Source organism: Volvox carteri (genome assembly GCF_000143455.1).
Source record: "Volvox carteri f. nagariensis unplaced genomic scaffold VOLCAscaffold_41, whole genome shotgun sequence".
NCBI lineage: Eukaryota > Viridiplantae > Chlorophyta > Chlorophyceae > Chlamydomonadales > Volvocaceae > Volvox > Volvox carteri.
Window position 1 is genome coordinate 1,125,166 of NW_003307584.1, and position 12,947 is coordinate 1,138,112.

The 12,947-nt window shown below is 54.5% G+C and overlaps 2 protein-coding genes across 2 annotated transcripts in view; one reads left to right on the forward strand and one right to left on the reverse strand.

Annotated features, from left to right (window-relative positions):
- Positions 1-18: 18 nt before the first annotated feature.
- dnj46 (molecular chaperone) lies at positions 19-3,574 on the reverse strand (the record flags this gene model as incomplete). Its single annotated transcript, XM_002954273.1, has 7 exons — positions 19-354; positions 484-591; positions 1,208-1,303; positions 1,732-1,838; positions 2,334-2,443; positions 2,975-3,092; positions 3,568-3,574. The coding sequence occupies 7 exons, from the start codon at positions 3,572-3,574 to the stop codon at positions 19-21; spliced, it is 882 nt and encodes a 293-aa protein (XP_002954319.1).
- A 1,301-nt stretch (positions 3,575-4,875) lies between these two features.
- Positions 4,876-12,947, forward strand: part of VOLCADRAFT_95120 (uncharacterized protein) — a gene marked incomplete at both ends in the record, with an annotated part of 13,856 nt that continues 5,784 nt past the window's right edge. The window contains 10 exons of the mRNA XM_002954206.1: positions 4,876-5,166; positions 5,444-5,686; positions 6,743-6,801; positions 7,287-7,348; positions 7,833-7,935; positions 8,998-9,140; positions 9,579-9,649; positions 10,019-10,141; positions 10,453-10,665; positions 11,789-12,078. Coding sequence (XP_002954252.1) covers positions 4,876-5,166; positions 5,444-5,686; positions 6,743-6,801; positions 7,287-7,348; positions 7,833-7,935; positions 8,998-9,140; positions 9,579-9,649; positions 10,019-10,141; positions 10,453-10,665; positions 11,789-12,078 — 1,598 coding nt within the window. The remainder of the gene's footprint in view (positions 5,167-5,443; positions 5,687-6,742; positions 6,802-7,286; positions 7,349-7,832; positions 7,936-8,997; positions 9,141-9,578; positions 9,650-10,018; positions 10,142-10,452; positions 10,666-11,788; positions 12,079-12,947) is intronic.

Consider the following 12,947-nt stretch of genomic DNA (forward strand, 5'->3'; position numbering starts at 1 on the left):
CATCGCTCGCATTACCACCTACCCATTAGAACTGGTCGAGGACGACGACGAACTTCCCTCTCGGCGCTGGCTGCCGCTTGAAGCGTCCTTCTTTGTTCCGGAGGCAGTATTACTGTTCCCAGCCTTGGTGGCGCTGTTTCCAGCCGTTGTGGAGCTGCGACCAGTGCTGCTGGTACTATAGCCGGGCGTCGCACCATCGCCGTACTGCCTCCAAATGTCATCGAAACGCTCTGCAGCTGACCGCGTGTCTCGCGGTGGGGCGTTCTGGGAGGTGGCGCCTGATCCCCCCGATGCCCTCGATTCGGGTTTCTCATCCTTTATACCCAATGTCTCCTCTAGGAAGTCCAACAGCTCCTGGACTGGGCAAAGGGATGTAGAATGAATTGCATTCCTATCCCACCATGGACACCACCCATGGTGGGTAAAATGCACACCAACCCTAGCAACCAACCCCGACAGCCAACCCCAACAGCCAACCCTCACCTCGCCAATGTCCTCGAGCTCTTCGAGTAGGCTCTTACTTTTACCGCTCCTGTCTCGCTCGTTAACCCACGCCGTAAACTCCTTTTCGAGCTCGCGAACAAGGTCATCCTGCGGCAGCAGCAACATGGCAATGTAACAAGCAACAAGTAGTTATGCACACACCAACAAATGCATCCTGGTTGAGGCATCCATGGTCTTGTCCGTTAGCCGTAACTTAATCAACTACCGGGATATAACTGTATTCTGCAGAAGAGGCATCTGTACGGAGAGGGCTGGTAGTGGGCTGCATCCTCCTTCAACTACCAAAAAAAGTAAAATCAAAAAAGATAAAACATTCCCATTGCAGGAACCCCTACCCTGCTTTCGCTCCCCGGGTTGGGATATCACGGTGCCGACTTTTCCAGCAGCCGATTAGCCGCGCTCTCACACACCCCGCCTAGCACACTGTACCTACCAGGCCAGGAACGGGCTCCTGTGTGTAGCTCGGCCCAGTGCCGTACGATCCCCAACTGCCGCCGTCCGTGGCGCCTCCGTAGCTACCAGTACTGCTCCTGCTGCTACTGCCTGGCCGAGAGCCGTAGCTGCCAAAACCTCCCTACGCGCCGTACAAGAAGCGATGCACACTCAGCTCTTCGCCTGAACGACTCAAAGATGTGTCACATGTGCATATCAACGATGCAACAGGTGTGGCTTTTGCTCTGTTTGCCGTACTCGCCAAGCTCACCATACGAAGCCGCCTGTCGTACTCGCCGCGCTGCTTGGAGTCCGAAAGCGTTTCGTACGCTACCTTGACTTCCATGAAGCGCTTTTGAGCGTCTGGCTGTTGGGGGTCAACACCACAGCCGTACAATGGTTACGACATTTGTTGCCAGTTCCGGAGCCGTGATGCAAAGGAGAAAAGTCGGAGTGAGTATGTGTAGAAACATCAGTCTGAAACCGCAATTTCAGTCCAGTTCAGGTGATCAAGGTCGTGGGTGTACGGGGAAAACATGGTTGGCCAACAAACGGTTTTGGCAGTTAAGGCAGTTTGGACCTACCGGCCCACGCACCGCAAAGCCGCCCTGAGCCGGGGCCTGTGACCTCCGAAACCACCCTCCAGCATGAAATGAACCAACCCGACTGGCCCCGCGGGACCATAACCCTCCCCCAAAACACCTCAAATCACTGGATACGCTGTCGTGAATCCCGAACCACCAATTCGAGATCATGCCACCGACAATTACCCACTGCCTACAGCCACCTACCCACCGCCTTATTGACGTCTGGATGCAGCTTCATGGCTAATTTGCGATATGCGGATTTAATGTCCCGCTCTGATGCAGTCGGACTGACGCCCAAGATATCGTAGAAATTCTCTGGATATGGCCATTGAAGGGAGTACGACGCGGTCAGCAAATAAATCAACGAATTGCCAGGAGGGCTATGTAAACGTTATGCACGCAGGACACATGTAATGCTTGCAAGGGACGTAATGCCATAACACAAACGGGCCATAACTAGGGTTTCGGAGCGGAATGGTGCCTTTGGGTTCAAACAGGCTGCCGGTCGGAGCCGCCCTTCCTTCCTCTGGCAGCAGATGCCGCCATCTGTAAGCCACACAGTGCACCCTACCCAAGTGCAAAGTGTAAATTTTGAGACCCTGGTATTTGAGGGAAGCAATCGCAGGGAGGTTCCCTCTGCCTTCACTATCAGTCATCGTTCCACAGTATGTATGGGGAGGCGCATAGAGGGAAAAGCGGTGCGCAATGGAGTTACTTGTGCCTGTAAGTCAGATGATTCAGATCGACGAAGTCCGAGGGGGATTTTTCTGATGTGACCGCGGATATTGACAGGTTATTATCCGTACTCACTCGCCGCGGCATTGCACACCACGGTTGCCCGCCGACCTCGTCGCAACGCAGCGCGACAGGGATGAGGACAAGTCGGCAATCCAGCGCTAGCATTACAGGGCAGCTGGCAGCTGCGAGCCGGTGTGTAGCACAGACCAAGCACATCAGCTACTGGATGATGGCCGAAACGAGCTAAGCGGCAAGAGTCATATCTAAGACAGTATAGGGTTCTTTGCATTATTACAGTCTAAATGCGTTCAGGTATTCGTAGAAACGCAAGTTGGTTGGTATGCACAGCCTGGGAATGCTCTAGACATTGCCTAAACACTAAGCAGGTTATCACAAACGCGACTAAGTGCTAGCGAAGTAAAGTACACTGACTCGGTGCAGACTCGGCGCAGTTCACAAATTGGTACGATGAGCGCACGGCAAAGTGCCCAACACCGAAGCTCCTAGAAAACGTAAGCCATAACCATTTATCCTTAAGAGACGCAGAAATGGAATGGCGATTACCACAGCTAAACAGGCCAGTTTCGACGAAGCAAAGGCGCAAATATAGCCCTGCAAGTATAGCTCAGCGATGCAGTACGGAATCTTGCTCAGCGTCCCAGTACAGCAGAGTACCAGCGCGCACGACCACAGCCGGAGCCATTATGTTCTACCCGGACACAGGTTTCTCCTTGAGGTGCCCAAGGACCGCGTTGCCACTACCGCGAGCATTCTGAAGGAGACACTTCAGGCCGCCCCCCCGGGGCCAAGATATCCTTCGACGTGCTGCCCCTGCGTGCCAAAGCCGGGGACTGCCCAGGCGAACGGTCGGGGGGGGGGGCCGGGGACCCACTCCGCTGGTCGACGTTCACGTCGCACCGATAAATCGGAAAACGCTAACAACTCTGGGGCCGGTACGCTTTACCGCACACATGGTCTGTGGTACAGTGTGGTACAGTGTGGTAATGTTGGATGGTGCTGAATGGTATGATAAATCGTAAAAATGGCAATGTGTTCGAGTGGCCCCAGAAGCCTCCCACTCTGAAACAACAACAACAATAACATCAACATATGAGGGAGGCCCTAACCCGCGCTGGAGTACCCCACGTACACTCAGCTCTGTGAGCAGAACAAGCAGTCCCGATGGGAAAACGGGGTAGATATTAGCGAACGTGAACGCGAACGGCATGTGCATTCTGAGGTGCGAAAAAAACTTGGAAGCTGGAGAGTAATGGGTTGGGACATCTAGCCACACAGTATGACGTACTTGTCATTACTGAAACGCATTTGGTGGGTGATGAGGTTTGAAGGTAACCGCTGCCACAAGGATTTTAAGTCGCTTATTACTGCTGCTGGCACTGCTCGCTACGGGGGAGTGGCTGTTTGGGGTAACTGATATACACATAGGCACATCTACACGCATACGCACTACACAAGCACACACACAATACATGCGCACTCCCTCAACCTGTGTGGCCGGCCGTGGACAACCATAGACATGTAGAAAAGCGCGCGGTTGTTAAGGAGCCGGATTGGAATGGCATAACAGCTGCGTTCTGCCTTGTTCCATAGCGCTCCTCACGATGTTTCATCCTAGACTTTGTTGACCCGAATGTTATCCCTGCTGCACGTGGTGAGTATGTTGTCTCCAGAGCGGTTGTCGCGTTTTGGTACAAAGGACGGTGTAGGTGACGCGAGACCTGACGGGATAATCTATCAAGATACGCGCGGTATCCTTGCTTTTTTTATCCACATTCTCGCGTTCCAAGGCCGTTGGAAATGCCGGGCAATGTCTCCACAGTCTTGTAAGTATGCAGCTTCGGCCTGGTGTCCTGGAGGGGGATGAGACATGAAAGCACTTGAAGGTCGCTTGGGCTGCGTAAGCTGATCGTGTTGCGGTTTCTAGGGCTTCATCTTTTATCCGCGACATTGACGTCACCAAGAGGACGCCGCCATCGACCCAGACACAATGCGGCAAAAACACGCTGAATTTCATTGACAAGTTCACTGGCAGTAGGAAAGCGCTAGTCCACTTGCATCCGTAACTGAAGCCACTGAGAACGATGCTGACGAATGGCTGCCACATCCGCGGCTGTTTGCGTCATGCAGACTTCTCAATCGAAAGAGGAGTTCATACCAGAGGCAGCTGAGCTGCCGTGTCAACACTGGATACACGTAATGCACAATTTCAGCTTTAGAATGCCACAGACTGTAATGCACAAGACTGATCGTTAAGAAGCGAAAGAAGTGTATTACCCAACGATGCAACCTGTACGCCATTAACGGCATGGGCAACAGGTCATGATCCATCCATCCTGCACGCTGCAATGGCTGTGCCGTCCCAGCACGGACCCTAATCGAGTCTTGGTTGTTTTGTTGTTCCTAACCTTGCCTCCATTAACAATCTTTGTATAAGCATTACCAGCGTGTACACAATTTACCCTCTAAACTCCCTGCCCGACCAAGGGTTACTTTTCCCTTGCGACCTATCGCGGCATGTACCTTGCTTGAATATACAGCGAAGGACTGGACGCTGCAGAGGTTTTCCCAGGCTAGCCCAACTTACCTAATACCCATGACAGCCAGCCTTGAAGCCCAGAGGGGCTTCAATAGTGTAGCCGATGGCCAAATTGGAATTGTCACGGAAGATGCGACTGTAATTAGCATTACAAATTTTGAAACCGCGCCTTCTGAGGCTACTAAAGAGAAGGTTGGAACAACGAAATTATCTGAAGACGACTCTGAGGATGCCGTGCCCGCTTCCACAAGATCGGATAAAGGAGCTGCAGCTCGTCGCTTGGAATCGGACGACACCTCCGCAACCGAGGTGCCCAAGCAGACTCTCATCCCATGGAAAAGAGGACGGGTACGCTTCTGCACACGTCGTAATCACGCAGGATCCAGCTCCCCCATGCACGTTTAATATATAGTCCAATCTCCATGCTTCATCCGAGCAACTTGGATTCATGACGCATCTATGCACAAAGCCCTCATCCCGACACCAATACGTATTCACCAAGACGTGTTCCACACGCTTTACGCCCGCTCACCTGGCGATGAGCTCATAGTAGCCCCTTTCCCCAATCTTCAAACAAACACCGACAAACCGAGCCCTGCCCTCCTCCTCCCCCACCCCTCCCAAGGGGCTGCCATCCATCGAGCAGCGCTGCTTCTTCAGAGTGGCCAGTTACGTCTGGTGGGCTCTTGCCGTACTTATCGTATTTGAGGTCCTGGCAATCACGGGCTCCATCCTCTACGCGCGCTCCGTGAATCGGGACGCGCGGCGAGCCGCAGCTGACGTGGCGCGATCCTCCGCCCGCGCCATCGAAACAGTTCTGGACCATCTCATCGCTCCTGTCATGAGCCTCGCCAACCTCGTGCACCTGGTAGGCGTTCCATACTTCTCCCTTACTTTCATGAAACCCCCCCTACTGCGTGTCTTGCAACAGCTCGAACGGGAGGAGACGGGAGGAGGAGCAACCCCAGGATGACAGCCCCCCCCCCGATGTCGCATCTAGAAAATATTTCGCGCGTGTGGACAGGCAGGGCGCCCACAGCGCACGCACGAAGAAGCTGCTCCTGCTTTTTCTGAACGGTCATCAAGGAGCCCTGGGGGAGCCCCCTGGGGGAGCCCCCTGGGGGGGGGGTGTAGGCGAGGGTAGCAGCATGCCTCAGCAGAGCCTTGTGGAGGGGCTGTCTTTGGTTTGGTTTCGGAGATTGGAATGGATCCTCTCCCGGGCTTGATATTTGCCGCCCAGAGAAAGCGAGGATACGCCCTCCGTACGCTGTCCCCTCTCTCGCCCCTCTCTCTCCCCTCTCTCTCCCCTCTCTCTCTGTCCGCTTTCCAAGCCGGGCGCTGCCGCAACCCGATGCGTCAGTCGTGTGTGTGTATTTTCTCTCCCCCGCTAACCCTCACACGCACACGGGGCTCCCCCCCTCGACAGACTGTCCGTCCGTGCCAGTAATAGGCCCTTCCTCGACGGTCTTTCGGCTAACCCCGCCAGTTGGTTTTTACTTGTTTATTCCCCTCCCTCCTTCCCTCCTTCCCTCCCTGCTTCCCTCCCTCCTTCCCTCCCTCCTTCCCTCCCTCCCTCCCTCCCTCCCTCCCTCCTTCCCTCCCTCCTTCCCTCCCTCCTTCCCTCCCTCCTTCCCTCCCTCCTTCCCTCCCTCCTTCCCTCCCTCCTTCCCTCCCTCCCTCCCTCCCTCCCTCCCTCCTTCCCTCCCTCCTTCCCTCCCTCCTTCCCTCCCTCCTTCCCTCCCTCCTTCCCTCCCTCCTTCCCTCCCTCCTTCCCTCCCTCCTTCCCTCCCTCCTTCCCTCCCTCCTTCCCTCCCTCCTTCCCTCCCTCCCTCCTTCCCTCCCTCCTTCCCTCCCTCCCTCCCTCCTTCCCTCCCTCCCTCCCTCCCTCTCTCCCGCCCTCGACCGCAAATGTGTGTCCCCACAGCAACCCCATTGGCCTACGGTCAATGAGAGCTTCCCCGTGTTCTCGGACGCAATATACAAGTAAGGAAGGAGAAGAACGGATTTTGAAGGTTTGCAGTTCTATTCGGCGAGGGGGAGGGCCAAGGGGAGAAAGAGGGCGGGGAGGGAAAGCGGCATGGACACGTAACAGTGTACGATCGCGCCGTACAATTTGTAAGAGCTTGGGAGTTTTTGTAAGAGCGCGGAGATGACGAAGCGAGAGGGAAGCGGCGGTGCAGGGAGGAGTACTACAGGGTATTGTACGTTGGCAATTAGGGTTTTAGAGTATTTAAGGGGTTTGGAAGGCGGAGGGGGAAGCAAACAATGCGTTGTCATTGTGTGGGGGGGGAGAGGGGGGAACGGAGAGTAAGTGGGCAACCAACCCCGTTGCTGAAAATACACGAGGACATACACATGCTCGTCCCGCATGTTTTCCCGCATTCGTACAATACCCATCCGTACACACTATGTAATGTACGATTGTCCCGATCGTCTTTGGGCGCTACTCTCGCCACCATTACCCCCAGGTCAAACAGGTATTACCAGATTGAGCTTTGCCCGTACGGCATTGTGGGCGCAATGGCAATGCGTGAGTACGACACGTTTCGCGCCGTACAATGCGCACGTGCACATTTCAATATCCAAGGTTGTCTCGCATTCGAGGGAGTTCGATCCTATCGATCACATTTTTAGGGAGCACGTGCGGCCTGCGGATTCAGTTTTCGTGTATGCTCCTGCTTCATATCCATCAGCCTATACGATGACATGCGCTCCCTCCATGAATATACAGCAAAAGCAGCAGCAGCTGCTGCTGCTGCTGTTGCATATTTGCAGTTCAGTATATTCAACCTTCAACCAACGAAACAGCCATTTTCGTTTGCCGCCATTTTCGCTCGCCATTTTATTCCTCGCGCGCTGATTACAACTGGTGACCATATCGTCTTTGCCATTACTGTCGCACACATTGCCGTACGGCAATTACTTTTTGTGCCGTACACACCGTACTTGCACCTAACCCTTCCCCGGCCCCGCCTCTCACTCCCGTGCACATGCCCTTGGGGACCCACACGCAGCGTGGATGAACGCTACGGGCAACATTACTGCGGAGGAGTGGCCACGCATTCTGAAGACGTTTGACTTCGGTTTGGACATGTTAGATCCCAACCGAGGCAGCTTGTGAGTAATAGTTGACGATGACGATGAGAAGAGGCAGTGAATTGAATCTGTGTACTTGCCTGCAGTGGTGCATTTTATATAATGCAGTCCACATAAACAAAATACTGGAACGGGCAAAAATGGGAAAATGGTGGAGGGAATGGGGATGGGAAAATCGTGAAATATGCAAAGAATGCAACAAAGATACATGAGGGAGGCTGTGCATGCCGGTGCTGTGTTTCGTGTTGAAATCGGATGAGGTGATGAGGTGGGTGAGCCGCCATCAGGCTTCTAGTACCAGATTCGTGGGTTCGAGGGACAAAATCTACGTATGGGAAGGGGTATGGGGAGGGGAACATCCAGGTTTTGCGGTACGGAAATAATAGATGGGGAGTACGGATGTTGTGTACGGAATGTGGGGAGCAGTAGGGGGCACGAAGGAAATCGTAACGCACGGGTATCGTAATTAAAACGAGTAAAACGAGAGGACTTTATCATTAGCAAAAGTAAAGTAGTACTCCTATTTATTACTGTAGCAGCTGGAAGCTGAAAAGGTCTCTCGAGTTGCTGGTGGTCGCGCTCCGCGCGTATTTATAGCGCCGTACTGTGTTCCGAAACGTTTCCGAAAACCCTTCACCGGATTTCCTTACCCAAACCTTTCCATGTGCCTTGTGAACTCGTGAACATCTTTTGTGGTGACTTTTAATGTCCCCTTAGGTTTTGGGGGGTTTTCACAATCTTCAAACACCCAAGCCTCGCTCCTCTTTTTGCAATTGGTGTTTTTGAAGAGAAACAACTGCTAATTGAATGGTGTGGCGGACGGGATCCGAACAGACCATTATTAGTGTTAGGAGTATTGATGATAGTAGTAGTAGTAGTAGTAGCAGCAGTAGTAGCAGTAGTAGCAGTAGTAGCAGTAGTAGTAGTAGTAGTAGCAGTGGTTCTGCCCTGCCCTGCCCTGGCGCATTTATAACCCCAACATTGTATTTATCACGTACTGCCCGAGGAAAGGAGACTATAATAGGGCGAATTGATTTTTCCTGACTTGTGTGTCTTCATATTATTCATATCTGCCCTTTGCAGCAAAGACGAAATCGCGGCCATTTTGCAAAACGGCTCCATTGCATTGTTGGGGCCCTGGTATGCCGACGGAGAGCTGTCCTCGGGTGCTTTTGTGGTGCGGTACAGCATCTTCCTGCCGCCTGGCGATTGGGACATGCCACCGAGTGAGTGGGGGAGTCCCATGGGTTGGAATTGTGTATTGCAGTAGGTCGTGACCCATGGGTCGGTTGCCGACTAGGTAAAGTGACCCATTTGCGTTGGGAAGGAGTCCGGGAAGGTCTTATTAGGCAGTAAAGAACGAATGATCCGCCGGCCGGACGAGTGGGGTGCGAATGCGAATGCGAATGACCCATGGGTCGGGCGAGGAGGAGGAGGAATTCCATTCCCTCCCAAAGCCACGTAGACCGCCCGCACGTTTGTTTTCGCTTTCTTTCCGATGGGGAATGGAGCATGGGTCTTTTAGATGTCTTTTGTCTCTCTAATTTCGGCCTCTATTCGCTTAACCTCCGGGCCCTTCCACGGCCCCTCCCCTTTCTCTCTCCCTCCCCCCCCCGCTTATGTACGGGCACCCTACCTGTTCTGCTTCGGCTTGCACCTTGCAGATTCTATCCAGTACTGTCCCCAGAAAGTCTGCAACACCCCCGACGGGCTGACTTGGTGGGGCTGGTCCAATGTAAGCGTGGGGTAGCTAGCCGTGACCCATGGGTCAGTGCTGCGTGGGGGCTGTTTCCTTGCTTTCGGGATTTGGCTAGCTATCGGCTAGTCTTCCTCTCCCTTCTCGAGATTGCAATGGGGAAGATTTGTATGTTGGGGGGGATCTGGGGGTGCATTGAGGGGCTATTTGTCGGGGGAAAAGGCCTGCTGAAAGGGGCCGTACGGCGGGTTTTGAGCTCCCGGGTCGCCACGACGGGGGGGGGGGAAAGGGGGGCCCTTTATGTGAAAGAGTGTAGTGCCTTGGTGTGCACCTGTAGTGGCCAGTTTTATTCAGTTTTTAAACTTTAATTCAGGCAATAAAACCCTAAAACCCTAAAACCTCGAACAGGCTGTGTTCGCCTGGAAAACCGTGGCCCCAAGTCTCAAGGTCATCGAAAATCGGAACTTGCTGTTCACGCTGTCGCCCGACCCGCGAGCCCCAAACCAGTCCTTTTTGGCAATGAGTGACAAGGTGATTGGGGGGTCGGGAGGGACAAAATGGCTGTGAATCCTTGCTACAGCGCGGACTTGCTACAGCGTGGACATGTAGATATCTTTCCCGCGACATATGCTCGCCCACATGCTGCTGTACTGTATGGATGCAAATCTTATGTACATGCATCTACACACACACACACACACACACACGCATCTACATACTCGTCGCGGCTCAGGCCATCAAAACACAGACATACTTACAATCGCGCATACGTACACTCGCGCACACACACATACACACACACCCCTCCCCTCCCCTCCCTCCCTAATCGCATCACACGACAGCTGCCCGACCCCACGGAGTGCGAGGTCGTACGGGTGGACGTGTACGGATGGATGTACTGGACGCTTTGCGTGCAGCCGGATGGCGGCTTCGGGCCTGCATGGCGAGAGGGCCTTATCGTAGGCGTTACGTCGCTGTCTGTCGTACTGGCGGTGCTCGTGGGGCTCGTGCTGCGCAGCCGACACCAAGCAGTCAAATATCTCGCCCAGCAGTTGGTGGGTACTGAGACTGTACTGAAGTGGCTTTAATGTTACATATGTTTTAAGAGAACGTTCGCAAAGGGGTCTTATTAGTGTTTCGGGGTTGTTCGTGGGATTGGATTAGAAGACCGAGCTTTAATAAGTAGCGTTGCTTTTTCATCCGTCAATCCTATTCAAATTGCAAACGTCAAGTTCCGAACCTTTTGGAGAACCAGAAACATTTCCAAAACGCTGAGGCGATGACATTGAAAATTCGCGCACGTGCCGTTACCTCTCTTAGCCATCACCGCGTCGCCATCGCCACTGCTGCTGCTGCTGCTGCTGCTGTTGCTGTTGCTGTACCGCGCTGCTGCTGTTGCTGTTGCTGTACCGCGCTGCTGCTGCTGCTGTTGCTGTACCGCGCTGCTGCTGCTGCTGCTGCTGTTGCTGTTGCTGTACCGCGCTGCTGCTGTTGCTGTTGCTGTACCGCGCTGCTGCTGCTGCTGTTGCTGTACCGCGCTGCTGCTGCTGCTGTTGCTGTTGCTGTACCGCGCTGCTGCTGTTGCTGTTGCTGTACCGCGCTGCTGCTGCTGCTGTTGCTGTACCGCGCTGCTGCTGCTGCTGTTGCTGTACCGCGCTGTTGCTGTACCGCGCTGCTGCTGTTGCTGTACCGCGCTGCTGCTGCTGCTGTTGCTGTACCGCGCTGCTGCTGCTGCTGTTGCTGTACCGCGCTGTTGATGTACCGCGCTGCTGCTGTACCGCGCTGCTGCTGCTGCTGTTGCTGTACCGCGCTGTTGCTGTACCGCGCTGTTGCTGTACCGCGCTGTTGCTGTACCGCGCTGCTGCTGCTGCTGTTGCTGTACCGCGCTGTTGCTGTACCGCGCTGCTGCTGCTGCTGCTGTTGCTGTACCGCGCTGCTGCTGCTGCTGTTGCTGTACCGCGCTGTTGCTGTACCGCGCTGCTGCTGCTGCTGCTGTTGCTGTACCGCGCTGTTGCTGTACCGCGCTGCTGCTGCTGCTGTTGCTGTACCGCGCTGTTGCTGTACCGCGCTGCTGCTGCTGCTGTTGCTGTACCGCGCTGCTGCTGCTGCTGTTGCTGTACCGCGCTGTTGCTGTACCGCGCTGCTGCTGCTGCTGTTGCTGTCGGTCGTGTGTTCCAGGAAACGAACCGGCTGTTAGCGGTTGCGAAGGAGGAAGCGGAGGGGGGTCGCCGGAAGCTGGAGGCCGAGAAACTCGTTATGGACGCCTTGCTGCAGCGGCAGCGCAACCTGATTGAGTTGTTCGGCAAAGAGGATGAGTTGCTGAGCGCCGTCGGGGAGGGTGATGAAGCGGTACTTCAGCGCCGTTTGCAACTCGCGGGGGGCGGTTCGCAGATCTCGAACCTTTCACGTGAGAGTGCCACGGTGGACCGGATCGAGGCTGTACGACGGCAACTGACGGGATCGCGGAGGTGGGTTGTGTGTGGGGGGATAAATGCTGCTCTGAAAAACCCTGCATGACCCGTGTGTGTGTGTGTGTCTGTGTGTTTTATTATTTATCGATCCGACGGCCTGACGCTGGCCAGGGGCACCTAATCATACCCCAACGGGAACAACCGCTGAAGTATTGTGTGAATATATGTGTGTATGTGTGTGTGTTCTTGGTTTGCCGTGGCGACAATCCACGCACACGCTTTTTTTAATTAAAGGATGGTATGATCTGGGTTTAAAGATCTTTAAATCTGTTGATTTCCGCAGTGCCCTCTGCTTACAAGGAAAAACCTTGCTCCCCTTTATCCCGCTCCCCTCCCTTTTTTGCGATTTACTTTTCCTAACGATTTACTATTTACATCAGCATCAAGCAGAGCGGCAACGGCACCCACGATGTTAAGCTGCTTGACATGCTCGGGGAGGGTGAGTGTGCTGACGAGAAAAGGGAGGGGTGCGTATATACGCCGCGGCGCACTTCTGGATGTATGTATGTACGTCATGGCCCCTACGCCGCGTCATGCCCTGTCTATTACTCTGCCCCCCACGCCGCAACATGTCCTCTTCTCGGGCCTCATTTTCGCCCTCCTAAGAGCCCCCTTCTAGAGCACGTTGGTCACATGCACATTGTTTGGTGGAGTGTGCGCGGGGGGGTCTTTTGGTGACAACGGCCCCCCTTTTGACGCCCCATTTTGTCCTTTCATCATACGATTCCTCTTCCCATCCTTCCCGACCCTTCCTCCCACTGACCCACTCTCCTTCCTAAGCTGCTCATTGCCTGCCGCCGTGCTGCCTGCTCGCGTTCTCAGTCTCCAACTCGCCCCCCCCTTCCTCCCCTCCCCCCTCCCCCTCC